Below are 27,350 nucleotides of genomic sequence, written 5' to 3' on the forward strand. Positions count from 1 at the left end.
TCACTAAAAATAAAAGCATTTAATGTGGGGTTTTCACATGAACAAACAGAAAGGCAACAGTCTGCAACAGTACTTACATAGCATATATAAATAAAGACAAAGATTAAAAATACTTTGGAAATGACAGACTCTGGGAACAGTTAGCGGCTGCTCTGGGAAGAAGCATCCTTATGAGTCATTGCACAGGACAGACAAATGAGACACATTCAAGCATGACTAAAACTCTCCCATGCCTGGGAGACAGTGTGAACGCATTAGGACTGCAACAGCCAAGGTCCTAAAGGCCAAATCTGTTAGCCACCACCATCCTCAGCATAGGGAGCACAGCACCACAGGCTACAGCCAAAGGCACCAAACCCCTCCTGGGACTGCCCTGTTTGTAGACAGCATCCACCATCCCTTTGGCAGGTAAGGCATCTGACACATGCAGAATGCCTGGACGATGCGCCATAGGTAATTTTTCTCAGAGCTAAACAAATTTCAGCTGTGCCAGGAGCCAGACATCAGTAAGGGGGGACAGTAGGAAGTTATATTCCTCTCATCCATGTGGGAGAAGGGTATTTAGTCTTAGGAACAAGACTACCTTGCCAAGCAGACACCCATAGAGAGAGATATGCCCAAGTAAGTTAGGGACAATGGGAAGAGGAAGGAACAAACACTTCACCCAGCAACTGCTACTGATGCAAATAAGAGCAGAGGTAGCAGAACCAGACCCAGCTCTTCTTGTACTGCCACTTGACTTTTGGCTGTGCCTCTTCTCTGTTCAGAGGCAAAGCCAAGATCCCCAGGTCTCTGCTAACAGTGGGCTGCAGGGACAGGGCAGAAGCGCAGTCAGCAAAACACACAGTGCCCTTTGGAGAAAAACACATAGACAGCTTCATCCCCTGGAGGGAATGATTACAGACACATTCAAAAAGCACATACTACTGCCACAGCAAACAGCCTCTGCCCTTCCTCACAGCATCCTTGCCAGCCTGGTCCCTGAAGAACCACAGCTCTTTCTTTGCTGTGACAGAGGCTCCTAACACCAGCAACTCACATGTCTATAGTTCCACTACCCCCTACATTTTCAAGGCTCCAGCCTGGGGTCAGACTGGGGACAGGCCCCCTCAATAAAGGACCAGAAATCTCCCTTTATACAGAGCAGCAAAAGCTTTGTATCTAAAAAAAAAATAAATTTAAAAAATCAGAAATAAAGAAAGTGGCAAATTCCAGCTAAGCCACACAGGTCTCCGATGCCTTGTTCTGACAGCTCCAGCCAGTTGGACTGAACTTCCTGCTCCTATCCCAATATTCACACCTCCTGTCACCAGTTGTTTCAGAAAGCTGTCAAGAACAGAGCTCTAACTCCTGCTAGCTGCTGGTTTTTAAAGATTAGAAGACAAGTATAATTGGATTCCAGAGATTATTTGCTTTGCTGAGAAGGGCTAAGAAGTGTTTAGATGGTTCCCCAGCTGATTAAATCTTTATTTCACAGTAGTGACCCTATGTGTATCCTACCTCAGAGTGCCTGCAGACACGTTCTTGGCAAGATTGGCTTACTGGAGTACTTTACCTTAACAAGACCACTGCCACTGGCCAGCTGTGATGAGGGTTTATCTAGATGGTTTAATCTCATTTCTGCAGCTCAGACCAAAGAGCTGAACCTACCTTCAGCCCTTTCCCCCAGTTTAATGACTAAGCCAGTTGCCTTACCACCCATCCAGATATCTTGAGCCAAAGCCTTTGGCACAATTTGCAGATGATCACAAGCAGCTGGAGCCTTCTCTCACCTCTCACGCTGCTCACACTGTTTTCATGCTTCGCACACAGCCACAAGACTCTGCCTGCTCCAGGCACCGTTACTTCCAAAGACTAGGCTGTTCTGCCCCAGACAGCTTTTGCCAGCCTCCTGCTCTGCTCAGCTTAGCCTCCCTGGGTGAATGCACAGCAGAGATACTCCTTGCTCAGAGTTGTGCGCCACTGAGATATGAAGGCAGTGAGCAAGGGCTGCCTCCAGCTCTAGCTAAAACAGAGGGATGAGTTTATTGGGGATGCTGCTTTGCCCACTTGAGATGATGGCATCCAGAGCCTCTCCCCTCCCCCCAGGCCCATCCTGTGCTATGTACCATTTGTGCACTCCAGCCCTTTGCAAACAGCAGAGCAAAATGGAGCCCAGAAGAAGCAGAGAAGGGCCTGGCTCCAGAGGAGGACTGAAGGCAAGCTTAGCTGTCAGGGTGCAGGTAAAGGTTGCAGTCCATTGTTCTCACTGCTAGCAGAGGGGAGGAAGCAAAAACAAGGCAATGTGTTAAAAACTCAGAGTAGAAAAACAAAAAAATACAGCCTAGCAACATTGCAGAGAAAGCTGGGAGTGCACGCAGGGCTCTGCAATGAACAGGGCTCTCCTTGTAAGCAAGCACTCCAGCTCTTCCCAGAGCCAGCAGGTCAGACATGCTGCACAAGTTTTGGTTAGATAGTGGTTTGCCCCATAGTAGAATGAAATATAATTTATATACAGAAAGAAACAAGTCCCTGCAGTCTTTGCAAAGGTCCAGTTTCAAGAGCGCTGCTGTGTTGCTGAGGGTGCCGTGAGCCTGCAGCACTCCCCTCTCAGTGCAGCACGTTATTTATTCACAGCTTGCGAGGCTGGGCAATCCCCACCCATGCGTTGGTGCGAGGCGATTCAGAGGGATGATGAATCCTTGGAAAGCAGGAGGGTTCGCATGCGTCTACAGGATTCCTGTAGCAGAGAATTAGAGCAATTGAATGCTTGAGACACAGAATGCTATGCAAGAAAAGGTTGACATTCTCCTCCTGCAAGGACCCTCCCTGGTGTCCGCCTCAACACCTTTTATTAAAGCACTAGATGAGGCAGTGAGCAGACAGGAACAAACACAACAGTCCATCTTGGGCTGCACCAAGCTCTTGTCCCACTGCCACCCTGACAGGCTGTTAGCAGTACCCTGTGCTGCCAGCTTCCCTCTGCTTCCTGTAAGAGCCAGCCTGCCAACTCACAGGTAGAAGGGCTGTATCCACCTGCTGGGTGAAACCCTTCAGGGTCTGGCTTCCAGAATGCCACCTGCCTGCAGCTCAGCACAGAGCAGACTGCTGTGAGCTGGGGCACTGCAGCTGTCATAGAGCCTTGAGTGTGTGCTGTCACCTCTGCAGGTGTCAGAGCCCAGCACATCAGGTTCCCCACAGGAAGAACTGGGGGGAGAGGGAGTGTCTCACCTCTTTCCGGCCCTCCAGAGTTTTCAGCTTCGCTTGAGACACGTGAGCTGGAGAGCCACATTTCTGTAACTGGACAAGAGAGGGCAATAGGAGTAGAGAGCTGGTGAATGAAGTGGCATCCACACCCTTCCCCAGGAGCAGCCTGTACCACCAAAGGGCATCTATCACCCAAATATACTCTTAGTTTGTCCAAGCCATGGGACAGCCTTACTGTATACAAACAGCAGGCTCTGTACAACTTGTGGAGGAGGATGAGAGAGAGGGAAGGGGGCACAAGCCAATGCCCTAGGGCAGAACACAGCCAGAGGGACAAAACTGGAATAGAGGCCCAGTGCTGCCACCCCTGCCCTGATGCTACCCTTGCCATCTGCTCTGCTCTTCTCTCCTTTCCTCAGAGCAGCTTCCCAGGACCTTATTTTGTCATACAAAAGAAAGTTGGAAACCTCTTGAGCACAGAACAGCAAACAGTTCCCCAAGGATTGATGAAATGAGTGCCCCAGTTGCACTCAAACTCCCCTCACACACTTCCCTACCAACAGCTTCAGCAGTGCTGGGAGAAGTTTCTTACCAGTTGGACATTCTCTTTGCTGACCCGTGCAGGCTCTGGTGTGGTATCCCTGCTCTTCCTCTCCAGGATAACTGGGGTTCCCAAAACTTTCCGCTGTTGTAAGAAGAGAGGGCTGTTGGCTAGTGCTTTGAGTGCAAAGTGAAAAAGAAAGAGAAGGAGCAGGATGCATTGCTGGTAAGCAGTTGGATGCTGGGAAAGAAAAAAGGAAGCCAAGCTGGGACAAAGATTGCAAAGCAGAACCACCTGAAATACCACGTCATTAGGCTGGGCCTTCCTGACTGTAAAGGGTTTGGGAGCTGACCTGAGGCCCGGCCAGGAGCCCAGCCTGTTAGAAGCAGGTACATGCTGCTGTGGAGCAGCCCATCATGTGCTAAAGCCTGTGCTAACATGCTAGACTACATGACCAGCTTCCTGTCGATTCTCATCTCATCTCAGGAAGCAATCAATTCTCCAGAAAGATGCACAGATCCTACAGCCATGTGTTTCAAGATAATTACACTTTATACTAACAAGACATTGTCACTGTGATGCCTTTTCTGCCCCAGTAGATCTATGTTGTTTGGCAGACAATACTTTGAACAGTCCCTGCCTTTGAGGGTCTCATTCAAGGCAGGACAAGGCAGAAGCAGAGAGCAACATCAGAAACTCACAGCAGAGCATGGGTAAGAGGCTGCTTTTACCTTAATGAGGCCGCTGAAGGAGCGCGAGCGGGCACGTCGTGGTGCTGGGGATGTGGGTACATCAGAGCCAGGAGTGAGAGCTGTAGGATGCTTATTAAACTAGGAGGAAACATGAGGGCAGTATGTTAGCACAGTTACACCAGTCTCTTACTGCTGTGTGCTGCTCTACCTGCTGTCCCAGAACTGTTTGTCTCTTTCCCATCCCAGAATAGAGAAGCAGCTCAGAGCCGCAGGGATAAGAAAGCAAAGGAAGGCCATATTTCCCACCCAGCATTACAGGGAGTTTGGGTGCGAAGCTGCTTTGTGCTGGCTACCAGATTAACCAAAAGCAGCAGGTGTTGGAGTAGAAAGGGGGCTGGGCAGCAGTGGGAGGCTGGCAGCCATGACTGGTGCTGACCATATCAACCAGTCTGTCTGGAGCAGCAAGTTGTCTTGGGACCAAGAAGAGACCAGTTTGTCCACTCCCTGGAGGCAAGAGGGGACAAGACTTTTCCTTTTCTGAAGGAGGAAGCTCATCAAGGCCATGATCAGGACTGGAAAACTGCTTGAAAAACAGAAAGCCTAAAGCACAGCCTGATGCAGCAAGCTCCAGTATCAGTCACATCCAGACACATCCTCCCTCCCTGTCTTCTTACAGCTCTACCCCTTACACAGCCCAAAGTCCACAGTCCACTCTCCCCATCCCTCCCAGGATTAGGAGCAGCTCTCAAGAAGGCGCTGCCTTTAACCCTGTGCCCAGGATTCTGCTGACAAGCACACCCCAAGGATATCTTTTTCTCCCCACACTACCTGCCGGATAAGCTTCTTCTTCTTTGCCGAGTCAGGCATATTGTGGACATGGCGGAAGAGCTCCTTCAGTGCCTCCTCTGTGCGCTGCTGGGTCTCCTCCTGATGGCAAGAGTCCAGCCGGCTTCGCTTTTGAGACTTGAGGGGTTGCAGCTCCTTGGAGCCAGAAGACGTCAGCAAATCCAGGTCATCCTGGGAAAGCGGAGACAGCAGTCGCTTGCCATGCTTTAATCCCAATGAGCCACCCATCTAAGCCAGGCTAGGAAGAGTCTCGTGAGCTGCCTCAACACTAGTGAATGCACAGGGCTGTGTTTTCCCTATCCTTCTGCAGCAGCACTGCACCAGCAGGCCCCGTGCCAGGAAAAGGTGACAGCAATACAAAGGTGACCCCATTGCTTCTTCCTTCCCCTCCCAGATGCCAGCTGCAGAAGCCCTTCCAGGTTTGAGAAGGATCAGTGCAGCTCCTTGCAACGCATCTTCTCTCTTCTGCAGCTAAATGAGGCAGGGAAGTATTTGCTAGCAAGAAACAATTGTCCCAGTGGCAGCAAGTAGCCTTTATCCCAGCACCTCTTCCAAGCAACCTGGCCATGGCAGCAGGCAGGTCTGTCTGTTTGGAAGGCACAAACCCATCAAAGGAGCAGGTGCTGCATGAACTGGACACACGGAGCAGGTTTGCTCTAAACAGGGGCCGGTGGCTTTCTTTCCCTGTGCTTTTGATTAACAGATGCTGCAACTCTGTCCAATTTCCCTAATGCAGCCACCTGCACTAGCACACCATATGCTTCCCTTGCTCCTGGCTTCTGACAGATCCTCTTTCATGACTTGGTTTGTTTGCAGCTTCTATCACTCACAAGGATCCCTTCATAGCATCACAGTCTCTGCCCTTTAATGGAGGGCACTGCATTTGCTGGCCTTACCTTTGATGTGTGGGCTCTGGATCCCAGATAGTGCAGCCTGGCACACTCCCGGATGTACACTGGAGCCTGTGACGATGAGCAGAGAACAGGCCAAATATATGTTTAGCATGTTTGGCCTTGGGGCAAGAGTGGCCACAGCAAGAGCTGCTTTTCAACCATGACACAAGCTACTTGTATCAAGACTCAGTTACTTAGGGAAGACAAAGCCATGGAATTTCACGTCCCCAGTGCAGTCCCTGTTCACAGCTTCCTTTACATGCAGGCAAACAGCAGAAGTGAAACTCACAGTAGGAAAAAGCTCCTGTGGAACCCTGCTCTAAATGATTCCCCTAGCTCTGAGCTGGCCAAGCAGGGGCCTGACAAAGAAGGCAGAAGGGGAACTTTCTATGGGAGGACTTTCTGCAGAGAGCAGATACCTACAGTGACCAGGAAGGTCCTGAGAAGTCAAGAGACTGCCTGTTGTAGAAACACTTCCTGACTGCTCTACAGCACCCTGCTCAGAGCTAGTCAGTGCCTGTAACAACAGTGGGCTGACTACTATTTGCAGAGAAGTTCACAACAAAACAATGCACTGTATTAGGTATTCGGCTCGTGGCAGCACTCAGCCAGGACAAGTCCCTTTCCTTATCCTGTGAGAACCCTAGTGCAGCCCGGTGAGTACCTGCCCCCAGGAGCCACGCTTCCAGCTGGGCAGCAGGTGCTGGTGTCCAGCAGAGGGGAGCGTTACACTACACCGTGCTGCTGACCTGCCCAGGCAAAGCCATCTCTGGGGCTGCCTGCCCAGCAAAGACCTCCCTAGTCACTAAAGGAACAGTTTCTTGTAGAAATCCTCCTTCCTGCAGAAGAGAGCCCCCAGAATATGCACTTGACCCCTGGAATCTTTCTGGACAAGGGGCATTCAGTCTCCTGTTGACAGAAGCAGGGAGAGCAAGACCCCAAAGCACACTTACCTTGAAGAGTTTCTGAGAATGTTTGATCATGAAGGTCACTCCATTGTTCAGCTTTGTGATATTTTCCTGAAGGTCATTTGCTGTCACCTGACAAGAGGACACAGCCAAAAGTGCATCCATTAGAAGGGGAGGAGGAAGGATCTCTGCTGCCCTTGCTGTTTCTGGGACATAGACACACAGTGCATCAGCAGGAGACCTGCTCTGAGGTGACAGGCAGGCAGGGTTCACAGCACACCAACAAGCAGAGCTCACAGAGCCAAAGCTGCTCTGAGAGGAGAATCTGACAACTCTGGGGCCAAACAGTTCACCAGCAGCACAGAAGCTGGAGCTGACTTTCTTAAAAGAAGCATGACTGTACTGTGCTTTCAATTTTACTGGAAAAGATGATGCCTAAATTGCAAATGAGACCTATGGCAGGTCTGGACTGAACACTAGGACTGAATCCTGCCAGGAAGCTTCACCTCTCCATCGCAGTCTCCAACCCTCACATCCCTGTGTCAATACTTAACCTTCCCATCTTGGTTCTTCCCCTACCAAGGAGACCTGCCAAGCCTCTGCTGTCTATATTGCAATATCCCACCCACAGACACCGAGGCACTGCTCACATTTCTGGGCCATAGGATGTGGGGTGCAAACATGAGGGCAAGATTGTGGGCAGACATCTTGTTCTTGTCCTGCTTCTTGGCGGTCTGGTAGAGCAAGTCCAGGAGCAGTTTGAGCAGACTGCGGTTGGGAGCGGGAAGGATCAAAAACAGCAGCTGGAGGGCTTCAATTTGGCGCTCTTTGTCTGGAGTGCTGGTCTTATTCCCCTTCTCATCAAACAGTGTCAAGTCTGCCAAATCAGAAGGCAGAATGTGAAGGACACACATTACCTTTCCTAACAGTAGTCTGTGGCAACCAGTTATCCTTCCCTCTTCATATTCAGATCTCCTACAATCCCCTACACAATTCTTGGCCCTCCATCTCTTTTCCCCCCAGCTCCCAAGCTCACCACTTAATGCGTTAATCTGTGCTGCTCCTCCCACAGAACAACAGAGCTGCTAAGAGCTGTGATGGCTTGAAGGCAATATGGAGGAAGTTCACATAAGGTAGTTCAATAACAGTTATTAAGTACATAGAAACCACAACTTGCTCAGGAGAACCCCAGACATAAAACAGATGGAGACCCAGGTTACCAATATGGGCTTTACTCCTGAGTTATCTGAGAGAAGACTAGCTAGACAGACTTGGTCTGATTCCTTAGGATTTTCAGCTCCAGTCTTTCCACCATCACACTGAGATGGCAGGAAGATTCCTTCTTATCCTGCCTTTAAGGAGTACCCTTCTGCAGCCTAGAGTGCTTTCTAGGAGGCTTGTTCCAGTCCTTCTGCTCACCACTGCCTCTTGAGGCTCACTCACCTGCAATTTTGAGGTGGGCATGGAAGTGCTTGTGTGTCAGCAGTGGCTCTGGTAATTCCCCCAGGAACATCTTAAGCAGGGTAGCCACATCATTGGAATGAAACTCCCCAGAGTCCAGGTCAATATCTGTACCACTGTTCAGAGCATCCTTTAGGATCTGTTGCCTGATGCTGTTGCCAGGCACTCGAAACAAGCCTTCTGCTCTTAGATCTGCTTGGCAGAGGGGAGAAAAAAGGGCACTGAGTAATCAGAGGCTGATTCCCATCTTCTTACTAAAGCAGTTCCCTCCCCTTTCCAGAGCTTGACAGCAAACCTCAGTGAACTGCATTCAGATATGAAGATATGACTTCAAGCTAGCTCTCATCAGTAGAAAAAGTCCTTGTACAGAGGGAAATAAACTAACATATCTGCTAGGCAATTCTGGGGAGTAGTGCAGTGCAGTTCTGCAGTGTCGAACTCCTGATGCTGGAGAGATCATAGCTTTTCACTCTGCACCAGAACCCTGAGGTGGGCCAGTCAGATACCCATTGGGATGGGAAGACAGCAAGACAGAGCCACTTACTTTTGTGCAGATACTCGATTAGCTGAGAAACCTGTGCAATGCCTTCTTCTGTTAGTGGTGAGCCAAACACCACCCCTTTCTCTGCAGAACAGAAGACAACATGTTCAGGCAGCTCAGAGCCCAACAGCCACAGAAATTAATGTTTCCCAAAGAACAGGATTTCAGCATGCAAAGACCAGTGCCCCAAAATGCTAAGGGTGAAGGTCACAAGGACACCCATACATGTGAGATATCACAAGCACTCCAAAATAAGACACTTTATCTCACCATGCTGTACTTACATGGGCTTGATCATCCTGCTTCTTACCTCAGTTTAATTACACTTTTATCAGCTAAAGCAAACATTCTCTAGCCCTTTAAAAGAAAACAACACCAAAACAGATGCTTCAATTTTAAATGGCACAGAATCTGCATGCCTGAACTTTATGGGAACAGCTAAGTGGGAAGGGCAGATGTGAGAGCCTGGACTGCCCAGGCGCCTTCCACATTGGCACTCTCCACACCCGAGAAGGAAAGTCCAAATTCATCCTCACTGTGGTTTGACATGAAGTGGAGCAGAAAGAAGAGGTGCAGCTACTAGTTTATGGGAGAGGAGAACAAGCACTTCTGGGGAGATCAGACATGATCTGACTGTCTCACACTGGCCTCCTTTACAGGGATGGATAATCCCTGGAATTCCCTCATCCCAGTGAATCTCTCTTCCACGTCAGCTGCTCTAGCCTAAGTATGAAAATATGAAGACTGAACAAGGAAGAACTCAAAAAAAAAAAAAAAAGGAGAGTAGGGAAGGAATGAGTTGGGCCCTTCTCCATAGGAGCACTGGCAGGTCCTCTCACTCTTGGAGTCTGCTCCCATGTCATGGGGTTGTTACAGATTGAACATCAGCTGCCAGCTCCAGAACTCCACTAAATAACACAGGCTGCAGCCCAAAAACATGGAAGCAACTGAGCTGAAAGGAAGGAGATCCCTGCATAGAAGAAAACATTAGATGAGAAGCCCATTTAACTGAAGGGCATTTGTTGAACCAGTGCAGAAAACTGTTCTTATCCAGAGAGGGACTTTGCAGGTAAGACAGTGATTATCCAGGAGGACAGTGTTGTCTAATAAATGCAGCCTTGATAGTGAATGGATTTTTCTGTCAAACACACACACAGCCAGCATGCTCTGCCCCTCAGAAAGCTGAGACAACTCCCAGGGGCTTCACTGACAGCAACCAGATCTCTGAGCACCACACTTCTTCCCTCAGATGCACGTAGGTTTGGACTGCAGCTGTAGATGAGATACTGGATAGACCGTACCACAACATGCTGACTGGGACTGAGAACTGGAACCAGGTGCAAAACTGATTTGTCCTACCCTTGCACTCAGGTTTCAAAGAGCAAACAGATTTAAGAAAAGAATATTCCTCTCTTCTCCATGACCTGACTAACAGGAGCATGGATCACTTACGAGGGCAGGCTGGACATTTGCACCATTTGCACTGAAGATTTCCCTCCTTATTGTTACAGGTGATAGCCCATCAAGAAGTGCATTGGCTGGTCTGATAAAAGTTATCTCTGCTGCAAGCTTTGTCTTGCCTCTTCTTTTTCCCCTGCCACAGCACATTTTGATTTTACTAGCTTTTGGTCTGTTGTACTACAGATCTTACTGCTCTGTGGTGTTGATGCTCACAGCATGTGGGAGAGACCTGGTTAACCCTATGCTCTTCTCTAGCAGCCTTCCTGTGCAACTAAATTTATTCCGCCTGAAGAATGTTCTGCTTTCTTCCAGGACTTCTAAAATACATGGTAAGCCACCAGGAACTCCAGCCTCCTGTTAAATCAAGAACTTTCTGACCTCACTCTGATAAAGCACATGCTTCAGTCTTGCAGGAGAAAGGAGGCAAATGTGAGCTCTTGATCCGCGTGAAAGATCTGAAAGGTTTGAGTGCAAAGGGAGAGAATGGTTGGCAAAGATTCTTGTCCTTGAAGAAAACTAAACTCATTAGACATTCAACAGATAGAATCAACAGTGGCCAGGAACAGAAGAGGAAAATACATCTTCTTGAGACATGCAGGGCCTGACAAATTTGATTTAGTTTTGAAGTCAGAAGCTGGTATCTGAATGAGAATTTGATTCTCAAAGAAACTTGAAAGACGTGTCTGGAGAACGGATGCTGCGTTACAAAGGCTTAGATGTTATTGTATGACTGCTTCTGAAACTAAGCAGCAGCATGAGATTGAGTTTCCTATGCTCAAAGAAGTTGTATTTGCAGTTTGATCAGCTCTGAGCTCTGTGGTCCTTGGCCTCTGGCTTTGAAGAAATAAAACCTGTTTGTTCTATCTGGTCTATAACATGAAGAAAAACAAATGATGGCTCCAAGATGAAACACACAGTACACAAAACTGATTTTCTCTGTAGGCACAAACTTCTTTTTCTCAGAGTTTGGCCAAGGAGTTCACAGACAGTGCCTGTCAATGCTGGGAGACACTGCCATTGCAGCCTGGGAGTGCAGCCAGCAGACTTGGAAACATCTGCTAGCTGTAGCTGTAGTGAGACACACGGCCATGGAGACATCTGAATGGGGGAAGGCAGAGCTCTCGGGGGAAGAGAACGAGCCGGAGATGTCAGGTCTGCTAAAAGCAGTGCTCCAGCAGAGTACAGATAATTAAAAAAAAAATTAGCTAGATAGAGAAGGCTCACCAGCCCCTGCTGGTTTTGACAAGAACATGGAGGTTTCCAAACACACTAAGAAAACACTTCCAGCTTGGTTACTCACTTGCTTCTGTTTGTCAAGTGGCAAGTGTCTGAATTTAAGGTGTCCTGCTACTCTCTGGGAACTGAGGCAGGAGCAATAACAGGTATGAGCACAGTCTAACTGCAGGTTAGGGGCAGCACAAAGACCTGTTATTATGGAGCAGCAAGGTAAGTCATGGCAATATTAAGTAATTCTCATCTAAGGATGCTAAAAGACCTGATTTGCAGTATTTTATTTTCCCAGGGTGTGTGTATCTATCAGGATTCCTGCTGAGTGAACCAGAAGTGGAGGGCTGAAGCTGGCACCTGAAAATTCTGTCTGAGCAGTGAGACTGCAGAGCTTGTCCCTATGAAATACAGCAGAAGAATAAGTTTGGTAAAATCAGAAGCACTTAGAGACACTATATAAAGGTTGGAGACAGAAAAAAGCCACTCAGACACAGCAATAACTCCCTTCTCAGAGGTACTCACAGTAGCAGAACTGCTCAAAGGAAGGGGAAGAATAATCAGAAGTGTTCAACCTTAGGCTGCCAACATCTGAAGGCAGCTCCTTACAGCTTCTCTGCCAGCAGCCTGCCAGTCTAAGCTAGGAAACCAGAGCTGAGGAGGGATGTGAGGTGCCCAGATGGAGTCAACTTCTGTCTAGATAAGTGAGGAAGTTTAACTGAACTTATCAGGAGAACCACGTTCCCCTTGAGTGTGGGCAGAGGTGGAAGAATGCACACCCACTGTAGCCACCCTGCCCCTAAAACACCTTTTTAGTTACAACAAAACAGAGTGGTAAATGCCAGCCATTGAAGAGGAGAGGATCTCAACGTAACAGTGCTCAAAAGCAGATCTCAAACTTCTAAGAAGGGCCTAGGGCTAATGTTTCATAATCAAGACAGCTGAACTTGAAAGAGAAGATAAGAATAGTCAGTTTACTGGAAGAAAACTCCAGCTGAATCCTTGTCTAAGAGAAAAAGAAATATGTCACCTCCCAGGGTTGAATCTGAGCTTAATCAGAGTCAGTTTGCAGAGCTTTGTCACTGACTCACTGGATTGGGATGTGGATCTGAGCAGCACTAGCATTTGGATGGGAGATGCTTACAGATTTCTGAGCTGCACAGTGGGCAGCTGACCCACTGAAGCCAACCTAACATACACCACAGCAATAATCCCCAGAAAAAGATACTCTCAAAGTGCAGGGCATTTATAGGATCAATCCTATGGCCTGTTTTGCTCCTTTCTAGAGGTTACGTTCCCAATGTAATCAGAGATTACAAACGTATAATATTAAGCATTCCACACAAGCTCAAAGCAACAGGCTGAAAGTTTTGTAAACTACATGTAAAAGATGATTACAGCATCACCCTAAAGGTGGGCACCAGACATCATGCCATACTCACCCTTGCGCTTCAGAGACATCAGAGAACGAAAAAATCCAGAGGCTGTGCTGTTTGCCCCAGGCAGCTTCGGGTCCTCTTCTCCCATTAGCTGGGCCAGCTCTGCCCCAGGCAAGTCAATGAGCCTGGTAATATTGCTGACAACCAGCTCTGTGAACACCTCTGGTTTTTCATGGCGCAGCTTTTCCACAAAGAAGTCAGGATTGAAGATGATCGGTTGGCTGCGGAAGGAGGAGTCATTGCAGATGACAAAATTGCAGATGGCATCACTGGGAAAAAGGGAAAGAGGAAAAAAAAATACAGTAACTCTTCATCACTTTGTTTTTTTACAGCCAGTTGGTCTGCCCTGAAGGAGACATCTGCTGACACAGGAGCTACCAGTCTACACCAACAGCACTGTCTGACTGGTGAATGTTCAGCACAGCACAGTTACATTTCCCTATGGAGCAAAAACATTTCTGGACTGTTTGTACAGCACAGTCCAAGACTAGCACCTCCATAGCATGATGATGACATATGCAACACATTGCAACATCCAACTAAAACTTCAACTACATCTACATGTCTACTACTAGTTTCACTGTATCTACTTGCTACTAGCTCAGGCAGATATGACACCCAATATTTTACAATAACTTACCACTCTAAGTCACGAAGAAGTTTGGTTCCATCTCCCTTCCTCCCCAGAAATTTATTCCCAGTGGCCTGAAAGTCTGAAACACAATCTAAACTTTTTCATGGTCAGCCTACACTCATCAGTTCCCACTGTTGTTACCTCATCCCTACCTTCCTATCAACAAATAGAGAGTTCCCACATCCTGGGACTTTGTTTTTGAGATCATAAACATGCAATAACATGAACCCTCAGTTTTGCTGCAGATGTGGTCAAATGCTCCCAGGTGACACGTTGCCACCTCTTTGGTTACTGCCCTCTGCCAGCTCTGCACTCTGAGTCTGGAGTGAAAAATCATTGGCATGCATCATGCAAGATCAGTCCTTGAGGAACCCCTAGTAGCCTTTCTCCTACAACATCTCTTTTTGGCTCATCCAGTTCTTGCCTCTTCTTCATGCTATCCTCCCTATTCTCTAGTGACACCTACTTTCTCCATTTCATAGCTTCTCACGTGGCATGGGAAAAGAGATGCACCTGAAACAGTGCTCTGCTAAGGGTTATTTATAACAGGTACATAGCCCAACCAGAGGATAGGTACATTTACCATGTCAAAAATCAAATTAAGGAGTTATCAAAGAGATACCTCACTTTAATCAGAGCTCTTAATGCTCACACTTAACTCTTAGCCCAATTTCCATCCACTTCTAGGTCCACCATTACCATCTTCCCACCACTATTTCAAACACCTTCCTGCTTCTGATGTCAAGCCCACAGGCTAGAGTTGCCTAGCTTGCTTCTCCCACCACTCTTTTACTTAAAGGTGAGGGTTAGTATCATTCTTCACTCACGAGCTACTGCCCTGAAGTCATACTTGGCTATAAAGTGCTAGCCTGGCCCTGGTAATGCGTGTCTGTTCTTTCAGGGCTCTGGGCGTAGGCTGCCTACCCACCCATTTACATACTACGTGCTTTCAACCATCTGACATTCCCAATCCTTTAATCACCCTTGGCCTCTTATATAATACTTTCCTTTCCACTCTTTCTACATCCATCCTCATCTGTGAGCTCTTGTTGGACACCATTTTCCAATGGCAGCTGCCACAAGTGCAAAGGTAATAAGAGATCCTGTGCTCGTGCACTGGGGATCACACCAGTCCCTTAGGTGTGGTGTGGAACTTGGGCCACAGAGCACGTGCTCTGCCGAACACCCCCAAGCCCACCAAAGGCTTTCCCTTCAAAACAAGCTTTTCCATAGAAGATTGGAGCACCTTAACCTTACTCTCCTCTCTGCTGAAGGGTGGAGACCATGTCAGCATGTTTGGGCCATGCTGGGTATATCCATGCTCACTGTCCAACACGCCTGCCACCGAACGCATTTGCAACCCACTGAATGTTATGTCCATTGGCTCAAGCAACAGAACACTTCAGCTACTAGTTCAGAGATCTCAGCAACCTCCTGTTCTGATGTAAATCAACAGTAGCTCACGATGGGGAGGACATCAAAGCTCGTACTGCCAAGTCACCTGAACCCCAGCCCACCTCCATGCAGCATCTGTGAACCCAAAAGTTATCTGAGCTACTGCTGTACATCTTTGACCTGAAAGACTATCTCCAGGATTTTCGGGATGCATGATCAGAACATGAGAATAAAAGTTGTGACTCAGGCTCCACAAGGAGAAAGATACTTGCTGAAACAAGAAGAAACCAGGCTCTCAAGTAGCACTTGCATCGTGAGAATCCATACAAAGCCCTCTCCCCTTGCCACTGCTCTCCATGCATGTCAAAGATGCCTTCAAGAGGATGGAAAGGAAGAAGGTCTGCAAGGCAGACTGCAAGGCAATCTGCCAGGTCCTCTAAAATTTTAGAAAGCTCTCAAAGGCTCCCAGCTGCATGGCTCAGAGTGGCCTAGCAAGCACGCTGCTGACTCCAAATGGGGGCCATATTTTTCTGAGCACCTCCCAGCCTGTTTTTCAGCAGTTTGTTCTCTGCAATAAATCACGACCAGAATGCAAGAACTTGGTATCAGCTGAAAAAAGCAATTGCCAATTGATCTGATCATATTCGCATTTCATTGCACACGGCTACAATGCACAAACAAGTGCCAGCTCTGCCCATAATGTGGAGCAAGCCCTTTGCCTGAAACCCATGACAACTCATTCTGTCGCATTACAGATCCTGAGAAGGGTTAATAGCAAGTGTATAGGCCCAGTGACCCTGCCTGCAATGATCCGTTCACTCTTATTCACTCACTAGCAGTTTTGTTTCCCCACAGAGAAGATATGCAAATACTTTGCAGCAGTTACATCAAGCATCACAGATTATCTGTTCCGTCTGACAATTAGATATCTAGATTCAGAGAAAGAAAATTAAACAATTTTGTCAACTAGAACTGACATGACTTCTCTGCACAGCCTGTATTACAAGTTGCACAAAGTTTAACAACATTTAATGCAAAAATAAATAGAAAAAAGTAAATTTCTTACATGAGTGCTGAGAGCTTTTGAAGAGGCATTAGGAAGCAGAGACAGGGAAAAGAACTTGCTCCTTGTTTCCAGCAACAAAAGAAACCTGCCTGTCCCAGCACAGCCTATGCAAATTCCACGCATGCTACAAGACACAAGGGCGCATTATTGGGTCTGAAAGGCCCCCTTGGCACACACTGGGCATCAGCCTTCACACAGAGACAAAACAGAAAAGAAAAGCTGGACAAATTGATTCATGTCTCTTGCCAAAGGCTGCGTAGCTGGAGTTTAACGGCAAATAATTCCTACATAGAAACCGGGGTTTTGAATTAGGACCAGCGTGGTATTAAGTGCTCTCCACCTGTATCCAAGAAGAATCCACAAAACAGCTCCAAATCTACCCTGTGTTTACCATGAGTAAAGCCATGCAAACACATTCCCAACAGCAACCAAGCACAACCAATGTTATGGCACTGGCAGGACAATAGCTGAGACCCTTAACTGTGCAACCCCATGCCCAGAAACCTTGCTAGAAACACTCTCTGCTCCTGTCTTTCACATTTTCAGATCCTTTCAAAGACAAAGCACATAAATCGGCCCCTCCAGAGCTGGAAAACAGCACCTGGCCATTGCTCCTTGCTACCATTACTGTGCCACCATGGGCTGTTCATCCACTTCAGGATACCCCATTCCATGTTTCTCTGGATTCCCATCCAGTTTCCCTGCCTGCTGCAGCTGGGACCAGCCTTGTATACTCTTATTGTGGTATGGCACTTCAATGAGCTACTTAATTTTCAAAGGTCACTTTATTAGCAGCACTTCCTCGCACAGAAAATTTGCCTTTGTATCATTATTGCTAATCAAAATGGAAATGTGAAGCAAACCCCTATTTCTGAGCAAAGATAAAGCCCCCACTGGCTTTACACATAATAACCCTGCCAATCCTCACTGCTGCACACCATAACCTTCATAAAGAGCCATGTGCCCCATCTGCTGTTTTCATGTCAAAAAAGGGAGATGGATGTACTCTACCTACACTCACAGTTTATATAACAGCAGAAGAGTGGAGACAAACATGTATTCAGGGAGTTTCTTGTCTTTTTTTTTGCTTTGCTTGCAATTACAGAGTTACATTTTCTATATGCTGTGATCTCAGATTGGTTTATGACACGTCAAAAGACAGTAAAATAAAGGAATAAATAGCTTCTTCTCCAATCCCAATGAATAATAAAATCTCAATGAATAATAAAACCTTGTAGTAATAGGGTTGTGATTAAGACAGCAGATTAAAAAAAATGGGTCTTATATTGTGCTGAGATTCTTGCCATTCTAGTATCTTTCAGAGCCAAAGCCTGTGATCCCAGCCAAGTCACAAAGAAAGCTGTCTGTCACACACAACGTTTTTGCTTCAGGCATGACAGCCCCATCATTTCATGGGGAGTGGATGGTGCAGGAGGTCAAAATCATGATGGATCAATTAATCCCTAAGGTAACTAGATCCAGGCCAGGGAAATGCCTTGGAAACCAGGACAAAAATGAGACTTTAACTGCCAAAACCTGATGAAACCTGTGGTGCAAGAGCTCTGCAAGCAGGCAGATCACCTCGTGTGACAGCAAGCTTGCATTTGGATAGGTGAGACTGAGCTGTTTAGTGGCTTTCACAGATCTGACATTGTTCTAAGTCCACCCATGTGAAGGAAGAAAGAGGTTCAAGCAACATGAAATAGAGCATAAGGAGAACACAAGTAAGCCAAGAAAAAAGAAAAGGAAGTGATACCTTTGGGGCAAGGCATTAGTTGTGTTTGTCTAACTGGGAAAAGTAGATACACTGGAAGCTGCAGATTTCAGAGGAGCCTGATTTACCTAATTCAGGGGGCAAAATCCATCTCCGGTGCCATTTTGCACACTTGGTATGTCATCACTAGGGCACCTGCACTTCAGACACAGCACAGTAGACAAGTTTTACCATACAGGAGTAAAAGGATTAAGAAGCTTTTGAAAATAAGGCAGATAATTAAAAAAAAAATCTCCCTCTATAATAACAAAATCTTTAGATTATAAGAAAGAGCCAGACTGCTACCAAATACTGAGAGCAGGGCGATAAGCAGGCAGTGCTGAAGAACACAAAACATGAACAATTCTTTGCCTGGCTAAGCACAAAGGGAGACAGGACAGATGCGCACAGGCTTGGATTTCCCCGGGGAGGGAGAAGTAGCATCGTTTCCTATGTTGTGCCAGAGTAAGGAATCAATTAACGAGGATGTCTAAAGACAGTATTTCCAGAGCCAGATAGGAGCCATCCCAGATTTTGCAAAGAGATGAAAGAAGCATAGTGGAATTATATGGAATCATTTTAAGTACAAAAGGACTAGAAGACAAATTATTTCCTAGATTAAAAAAAAAAAAAGTAGTCTAATGGGAATGGACTGCAGAGACATTAGAAATGACTTCACAGTTAAAGTTGCTTTGAGGACTGTACTTCAGACTGACATTCTTGTAAGATAGTGTAACAAAGATCACATTCAGGCCTCACACTTGGCACCCTAACTCTTCATAGGATTACTGATTTGCCTCTGAAAAATGTCAAGAAAAACACGCAGCAATTTTTGCCTAGGGTTATACTCATAAGGTCTTCAGGGGCAGAGTCCTTTTGTGATGAGTACACAGTGAACAGCACAGTGGGTGCTGATCCTTGCCTACTGTCTCTAGCCTTGAGACAAGAAAGTCGTATGAGATAACGCTGCCTTTTAAATTTTGCTTTGCTTTCTTCACATTTAAATAGCTTATACAGAGTGATTCAGCCTTTTGGCTGTGGGAACCAGACAATTATATACAATTTAAACAGCAAGGACTTGGAGAAGAAAGCTGCTGTTAAGTGATGGCAGCCTGTGCTGGACAACCTAGAATTAACGTAACTCCTGGCTCTCTTTTGGACATCAGGTAGATTGGTTATCCAAGTCACTGCTATCATCTATGAATTCAAATTCTGTCTCCGTGAAGGATTCAGACCACAGCAACATCAGCTACACGTCTGTGATGTGAACCTGGATGAGATGGACCTATCTGGGAAGATAAAAGGGTTGGAAGGGGTGGGGGGACCGTGATTTGGAAAAACCTGAAAATGCAATATATTACCAGTGTCAAAGAAACCTGCAGTAGCGAGACAGCCTGATATATGTGAAACATCAAGAAATTTACGTTTCGGCATGAAATTTCTGAAGTTTGACCTGAGTGAACTTTTTGTGATATTTTTAATAATAGCCACTGAAATATTTTAGAGTCAATCAAGCAGTACTTCAATCAGCCATCACCACAACATCAAATGCCTTCTAGTGCTAGGTGGAAAAGAATGGAGAGGAATTAGAGAGGAACTGCGTGTTCACTGTGGTGCTCTTCACCAAGTTTCCTTCCCAGTGGCACCATCACAGCTCTGGATGCTCCCACGCTCTGTGATGGCTCAGCCTCCTATCCAAAACCCTGTAAAAGATGCAGAAACGCAGCTACCACCAGAAATCCAGTAATTTTACATTACAGATAGGGAAGCTCATATGTCTGCCTTAACATCAGAATAACACAGTTAAACAGTGTTAAATAGCAATGCTGCTCTGATTCTCATGATTGTCAATGCAGTCTAAAGTTTGTGTCTCTATTTTAATATAAACCCCTACTGGGAGCAGCTATAGAAGAAGAGCCTTAGATCCAACCCTGATTTCACTGAAACCAGCACCAAAACTGAATTTTTTTAGATGGCAGCAGCTGCCTCTTCTCGTTACTGATCTACTCACTTTTATCACTGTGGCACTGGGAACCTCGGTCACAGCTGGGGACTCCACTGTGCTCGGTGCTGTACAAACAGAACAAAGGCAATACCCTGTCTTTAGAGGGCTGATAGCTAAATCTGAAATGAATGCTGGAGGGACAGAAAAGAGGAGGAATCCCAAGAGAAGAGGCAGCACTATCAGTCAGCATGACTGATATAACTGAACTCTGCCAGCTTTTCTGTAGACACTATTAAAAAGGAGGGCGAGGAAGGACAGGAAAAATAATCAGGTCACACTGCAGACATTTAGAAGAAATCCAGCTTCTGCACAAGGGGTGACATGGGACTGAGCACAAAGGAGCTGGTTTGAAAGCTATCAGGCAGGGATGGCTAGGACACAGGCTGAGGAGGCAAGAGCTGAGCTCCAGGCGCTGGCTGGGAGCCGCTGGCGAGGCAGCGACAACAAGCCAGCAGTGCCAGGTAGCTGGAGGAACCCAGCAGCACCACAGGGCACTGAGTGCCCACATCCCAACCCTTGCCAGAGGGCAGAAGAGCTGCAGCCTGAGGAAGCCCAGCAGCTATTTCCCACCACCCAGAACATGCCAGGAAGGCATGTTGCCTTCTTTGAGAGGTCACCGTAGCCTGAGGCGACTGTACAAAAACTACTGATGTATTTTGCCTGCCCCAGTCACATAGTTATAACCACGACAAAACAATGCATCTTTTTTGCTTTATTTTACCAATTTAAGCCATTTGCTTTGTGAATAATGTACCATAGATCTGAGGTACCCTGTGAGGCCACGTGGTATTCGCCCTCAAAGCTGTGTCCCATGTCTAGGACAGGAATTTTGGGCCTTTTCTCCCTGTGTGCTGCAAAATTACCCACCATGACCTTTGACTATACGTCTAACAAACTGTAAAGACACATCCTCTTCCCATCAACCCTAACACCTTTCTTGTGTAATCTAAAATTTTTTACTAAATATCTGTCCATGGACTCTTGCCACCTTAGTGCTCTTCAACTACATCCACATCCCAGGTAGGAAGTTTCTTCCCACTTTTGCCAGCTTGGTCCTTAGCTGAGTGGACTTAGCAAAGTCCACACGTGTCTGCTGTATCCCTAGAGTGTGCTGGTGGTACTTTCCAGTTGCCAAAAATGATAGCATTCCCTTACTCTCTTCATTTTAAAATGTCTTTAACTTCTTTACTTTCCCATTTTGAGTGTACTGGAAGTCAATAAGAGGCATGACCCAGTCCTACCTATCTCCTTGGCCTCTAGCACTCAGAAGTTGCTGCATGCACCTCTGACACTTGAAGATAACAGCCCTAGGGCATCCTTCAGAGGCTTAGATGCAGTTCAGAGACAAGCAAAGATACACCATGTAGGTGCTTCTCAGTCCAGTAGCTCCAAGCTAGTGTCCAGGCCAGAGCAGAATTACCATCTATAATAAGCAGTCCACAACAATCAGGTTTACTTCTGACATGAAAAATCAAGCAATCACACAAAAACAACACAGCAAAGTTAACAAGCTATTTTAACAACCAGTCTGGGAACTCAGAGAAAACCAGCAAGGCAGGACGAGTGTTTTCCTCCAGCTCTACCACAGTTCAATATGCAAAACTGGTAGCCCTAACTGGCACCCAGGACACATTTGGGAATCCCATTCCATCAACAGTTAGTACTTGAGCAAAGCATCACAATGTAAGTACAGTGTGCTGCAGCACTCACAGTTGTTTGACTGCAGTTGTTCTTTATGGACTGAGAGGATACTAAGACCTGGGTCAGGACCCACAGCCAGCTCCCCACAACACTGCTGGGTGAGATTTTGTGGTCACAGCCTGGCAAATAGAGGACAAAGGTACTCAGGAACCACAGCTCTTGGTTTTTTTCACTACACTTCTGTAATTCACAACACTCTGGAGGTGCAGTGAGCAAGCTGCATGCTTGCATCTGTGTTTTGTATCACAGTGGTGTTTGGAAAGGATGACAGCACATCAAATCCCTTCTCATCAGCAATCCTCTGCAGACACCACTGAGTATGTCAGAGGCCACATCCCTTGTTCCAGATGTGTAAACTCTCACAAGCTGGAATTGCGATGAGGAACACCTGGATGCACGCCAGCATTTAAATAAGCTGGTGACATCTGCTCAGGGCTGCCGAGGCACACAGATAAACAGGCTGGGCCTGCCACAGAGCAGCACAGCATGTGGTACCAGAGAGACAGAGATGCACAAAGCAGCCCAATTAACTCACCAAACTGAGCAGTGTGGGGGCCTAGGGCTTTTGAAGGGGATTTGGGCAGACTAGGATGTCAAAAATTGGAATAAAGTAAACAGACACCAGAATTCATATGACAGTAACCTATACTGTCACTTTATGCAACTCTCCCACACTGATCAGATACAGCTTCTCTTCCCATTCTGCCTGACAGTTCGTCTCTGTCTGGATCCACCTAGTTTCACCGCAGACTCCAGGGAACAGTGTTATATTTATATACTGCTCCAGGGGCCACTCAAGAGGATGCAGAGTGGCATGTGCATGAGGAAAGCTCCAGGAACCCCTGAGAGCTTGTGAGGATGTTCCCTAAAAGGTTTCCTGCTCTCCAAGGCACGGACAGCCTTATCATGCTTCTCTCCTGTTATATGACAGCTTGCAAACAGGGCTGTAGGAATGCCCATATGGAAGTGCCAAACCATAAAGCTATGTTTCAACCTTGAGTATAAGCTTCAGAAAAACAAAAAAGAAAACTAATACCATCTCCCCTGAGAAATTCCTGCCTCTGAAAATCAGAGCTGCCACATTGCCACTCGAGAAGAAAGGATGTTTTGGCTGGACTCCAAATCATTGAGCTTTATAGGCCAAAAGCAAACACATTAAAAGTTCTTGTAAGCCAGCTGGCAGGCAATTATTTAAGCAGCTTATCACATTCCCTACTATCTACAGTTTCTGAAAATAAAATTTATGAGAAAAGTCCAGATAGCCTAATTGCAATTACCTAGCATAGAGGGGAGAAAGGCCAAGAGCCGGGGAACGAGGGTTTTGCACCTTGGAGAAAAGAGCCCAACACTCTTCTCAGGTACCATGGTAAGTGTAGTGCATTACCTGGACAAAAGGCCAGAAACACACCAGATGTGAAGCTCTGAAACGCAGTGTCAGTCGCAGCCATGGTTCCCCCCATTTCTCTGCCCATGCTGGCTCCTAGACCCTTGTGACTTGGGAACATGGGAATACATAGTGTCAGTCCCAAGGATCACAGTGCAGGTTTAGTGACAGCCTGCACAACATCAGTACAGCAGGTCTGTGCACCCAGCAGACCACAGGGCAAGGAAAGGGCTTCAGTTCCCTGTTCTTGCCTCCAGCTAAAGAACAAGTAAAAAAAAGATCCTAACAGAAAGAGCTAAGTCCAAAACAAGTGGAAAATACAAGGCCTCAGTTGTGACCAGGAGCCCAACACAGTGTACAGAGGGACAGTATTTCCAAGAGGAACTTGACTTCAGTGCAGCCATTTAATATTAGCCAACATTTCCACACTGCCCTGTCTCCTTCCCATCTGTTCATGCCACTTATTAAATCAACACACAGTGAGGACTGTTGACCTTTAGGACAAGGAGTTTGATTTCTCAGCAGTGTCCGGCACTCAGTGCTTCAGTTTCAGAGTGAACTGAGTGCCCAGGCACCTTTAAAGGAGTGACATTTTCACAGGCATGTAAATGTGCACACAGCAACAAGGCACTGGCCAGACTGGCAAGAAGACGCAGAGCTGCTTTAGGCTATGTGGGAAGCAACGCTCCCCCTTCATACAAACAGACAATAAACTGAAGTGTAGCAGAACAAGGATCCTGTTGTCCAAGCCCACCCCAGGCCCTGGATGAGAACAGGACAGGGTGTTACACACAAACATACAAAAATACTGCAAATGCAATACAGCCGTGGTTTTGGATCAGATGTACACCTGGCAGGACTTGGACCGAGTACAGGGTCAAACACAAGTTTAGGTCTCAAAAATTCTTATGAGGGCTGTGGAAAAGGGAATGTTTGAATAAGATTGTCTGCTCCTCCCAGGATATCTTCAGAGAAAAGTAGCCATGTGTTCAGACTTGGCCTTAACTCTGAAATCAACCATTTTTTCTGCATGACTCTCAGCAAGTCATTTTGACTTTTTGCCATTAAGTCATGTTTACAGTGAACATTTTCCTATTTACAGTAAAACACAGATGGTAATTGTGTCTCTTTTCATAACCTGTTTATGGTATGAGCTCTTGATGTCCAGTTGTGCAGTGACACTCCATCAGGCCATTTCAGGAAGATGCCTCGTGGCTTTTTCCCTTCCACTCATCCCACCCCTGCCATATCAAATGGCGGACACAAGTGCCTGGCAAAGCGTTTAGGCTCTGCTTGAATCAGACCTTGTTAAAAGCATTCATTAAACAGACAGATGTTTCTCTTTTGAAATTGAGCACTGTGGCACAATGCAATCATCATTCTCAGTTATGACAAGCCAGGCAGAGGTTAGAAAGACCACAAACAGAAGAGAGGCCCACACAAATCACCTTTTGTCGTGTTCAGTAACATTTGGTAAAGAGTTTAAGACAACCCGCTTTTATTTCCAGTCTTTAAGTCAGCATGCTAAAGACCACACACACAGCATGTAAGTTTTACTAGCTAACCTGCACTTCTCTCCAGATGAGAGTAAACGGGGGCAAAAGCACAATAGAAGCAAGCTTTGTGGTCTGTGTGGTGATAGAGCAACAAAGCAAGAGATCGATTTGCTAGCGCTACCTGTGGGTGACACGCAGTGCTGGAAAAAAACTTGTACTTCAGGCTTGGCTTTAACACAATCACTCACTTGGTGTGGGGGGAGTACATCCTAAGGACAACTGCCAGCATAGAAAAAATAAATTCAGTCATTTGGGCTGATCCAGGCCACGTTTAAAATGCCTTATCCAAAAGGGCATCTTAAGTATTAGCTGCATAGAGCATACCAGGTCCAGCATTTCAGGCACTCCCTGCTCAAACACGCTGCAATGAGCACCATCTCTTCATCCCTCCTTCCAGGGCAACTCAGGCACCACAGCAGTGCCGTCAGGATGGGTCCCACTCCGCAGAGAACAGGAGAGCACCACCATGAATCAGGGTGGGTATGAGGCATCAACCCTCAACTGCATTTATTTATCCACAAGAATTGCCATTCAAGTGATAGGCAGTTTGCAGCTCCACACCACATATGCAGGGGAAAAAAAAAAAAGAAAAAGAGGAAGAGATGATGCAGCCTTTTATCAGTCACCCGACAACACTGTTCCAGCGAGATGCTCACGCAGTCCCCACTATTTTAACGGCAGCAGTCACAAAACGGTTATGCATCCAAAAGTGCTCGCTAAAGGTGAATTACGTGAAGCTGACATCGTTTGTGTATTTGGAAAGGCAGAATAACGCACGCAGAGTGCACAAAGCAAAGGAGAAGGAGGGCTGGATGCTTAGCGAGTCTATATAGTGCCATCACCCTACCAAACCCTGCAACTGCCGAGAGCTCGGCGCCGGCTCTGCGGCTGCAGGAGGAACAAGCCGGCCCGGCCACAGCACAGCGGTGCCCCGCGGCAGGGCAGAGCTGCACGGCGGGCACGGCGCCCGGCCGCCCTCCCGAGGGAACAGCCCCTGCCCGCGGCGGGCGGCTGGAGAGGGATCTCTGCCCTTGCAGCGGAGCGGGCAGCGCTTCCCCGCAATGCAGCACCGGGATGCTGCGGGGAGCGCTCCTGCTCCGCTCGGCCCGCCGGGATACGGGCACCGCAGGGACGCATGGTCCTACCGTGGCCCTCGCGGGGCTGTCCGGCGGGTCGGCCGAGCTCCGGAGCCGCCGGGGCGCTGGGCAGCGACAGCTCCGTTAAGGCGCCGGGTCCCCGCGGGCGGCGCAGCAGCGGGGACGGCGACAGCGCGGCTCGCACGGGCAGCGCCGCAATGGGCGGGCCGAGGCGCACCGGACAGGGCCTGCCCAGCGGCTGCTGCGGGACGCCCGACCCGTAACGCAGCAGCGAAGGGCCGAGGAGGGCCCGCCGCCGCCCCGGGAGGGTGCGAGGAGGTGCCGGTACCCGCGGTCCCGGTCCTACCTGCCGCCGCCGGGCGCCGGTGCTCCCGCCGCCATCTCATACCTGCCGCTCCGCCTGCCCATTGGCCCGCCGCACCTCCCCCTCGGCCCCGCCCCTCCTACGGCACGCGGAGCCATTGGCTGCGGCCCGCCACGCCCCGCCGCGATTGGCCAGTTCGAATGGGCAACTGCCGATTCGCGCGCACGGCGGGGAAAACGGCCGCCTGTGCCGCGCGCGGCGTGCTGGGAGTTGTAGGCCGGCGGTCTCTCACTGAGCACCAGAGCAGAAACAACCCTTTTATTGCAAGGAAACTTACAATGCGGCTGACGTACCCCGAGCCTGCAGAGCCCACGCCAAGTGCTCCAAATAGCATGAGTTACACCATAACCCCCAACTTGCAACTTGCTCTTCATCGAGGAGAAATCAGAGAACACAGGTGCTAGAAGAGTTTTATTCCCTCTTTTTTTTTTCCCTTGGTGGGTGGAAGCACCTGCCTTGCCCTCAGCCAGGGGCCCTGTGTCCCTGCACACTTGGTGCACCCACAGCGTTCAGGTAGCAACCATGGGAAGACAGATAACTTATAATCAAGTGAAACTGTAGATCAGAGTGCTGAGGGGACTAGGAACTAATCTGGTATTTTTTTAATTGACTAGATTTCAGCTGGAGTGGTCCCTTGGCATTTTAAACCTCCACACTTAATTATCTTGCTGCCAATCATTTCAGATGAAACACCAAAGTTCCTTTTATACTGCTGTTCCCAGAAGGGTTTTCCCATCCCTGCACCTTGATGTGTGACGGATCCCAACTTTGAACTGGGGAACCCCAAAAAGGTGCTGCAGTGTGCTTGGAGGAGGTGGTGGTACATCTGGACGTTGCATGGGCACAGCCCCCTGGGGCACATCTGTCCCTCTGAGGGGCATACCACGGTGGACAGAATCCTAGGAGACAGCTTCTAGGGTAAGGACACAGTGATGTTTTCATCTTCTTCCTTGTTTTGAGCCTTAAGACTCAGGGTGGGTATCAGTAACTACCTCAGCCAGTCCAAGGGCCACCCAGCCAGCACTAGGGGAAGCCTGTTAGTCCTGCCAGCCTCTTCTCAAGGGTGCTCAGCACACCTGCAGCCCACAACGTGGAGAACTCCCAATTTGCAGCTGGTATCTGCAAGGTAAGAGCCCTTTGTGACAATGTCTTGCACAAGTGTAGCTCAACACTGGTACACTGTTGGTGCCCACCGTAGCCTAT

The 27,350-nt window shown here is 47.7% G+C and overlaps 1 protein-coding gene across 2 annotated transcripts; it reads right to left on the reverse strand.

Annotated features, from left to right (window-relative positions):
- Positions 1 to 26,259, reverse strand: ARHGAP19 (Rho GTPase activating protein 19). Of its 2 annotated transcripts, none has more exons than XM_017804170.1 (12): positions 26,172 to 26,259; positions 13,196 to 13,461; positions 9,072 to 9,152; positions 8,510 to 8,719; positions 7,717 to 7,943; positions 7,112 to 7,198; positions 6,162 to 6,227; positions 5,248 to 5,436; positions 4,459 to 4,557; positions 3,779 to 3,871; positions 3,211 to 3,279; positions 1 to 2,719 (listed from the first exon to the last, which is right to left on the reverse strand). In XM_017804170.1, exons 1-12 carry the CDS (start codon positions 26,243 to 26,245, stop codon positions 2,663 to 2,665), a joined length of 1,518 nt encoding a protein of 505 aa, XP_017659659.1. In that variant the 5' UTR covers positions 26,246 to 26,259; the 3' UTR covers positions 1 to 2,662. The 2 variants fall into 2 exon arrangements, with proteins under 2 accessions (XP_017659659.1, XP_017659658.1); XM_017804169.1 differs by having other exon boundaries at positions 26,130 to 26,257.
- Between the last annotated feature and the right edge of the window lie 1,091 nt (positions 26,260 to 27,350).

This window comes from Lepidothrix coronata, unplaced genomic scaffold (assembly GCF_001604755.1).
Source record: "Lepidothrix coronata isolate B3197 unplaced genomic scaffold, Lepidothrix_coronata-1.0 Scaffold8, whole genome shotgun sequence".
Lineage (NCBI taxonomy): Eukaryota > Metazoa > Chordata > Aves > Passeriformes > Pipridae > Lepidothrix > Lepidothrix coronata.

Excerpts from the sequence above, each read along its gene's own strand:
- ARHGAP19 (XM_017804169.1), bottom strand. The coding sequence starts at position 26,245 with ATGGCTCCGCGTGCCGTAGGAGGGGCGGGGCCGAGGGGGAGGTGCGGC. Across the intron at positions 7,199-7,716 it reads ACATCCTATGGCCCAGAAAT|GTGACAGCAAATGACCTTCA; the intron begins GTGAGCAGTGCC and ends TCCTCTTGTCAG. Across the intron at positions 4,558-5,247 it reads AGAAGAAGCTTATCCGGCAG|TTTAATAAGCATCCTACAGC; the intron begins GTAGTGTGGGGA and ends GTTTCCTCCTAG.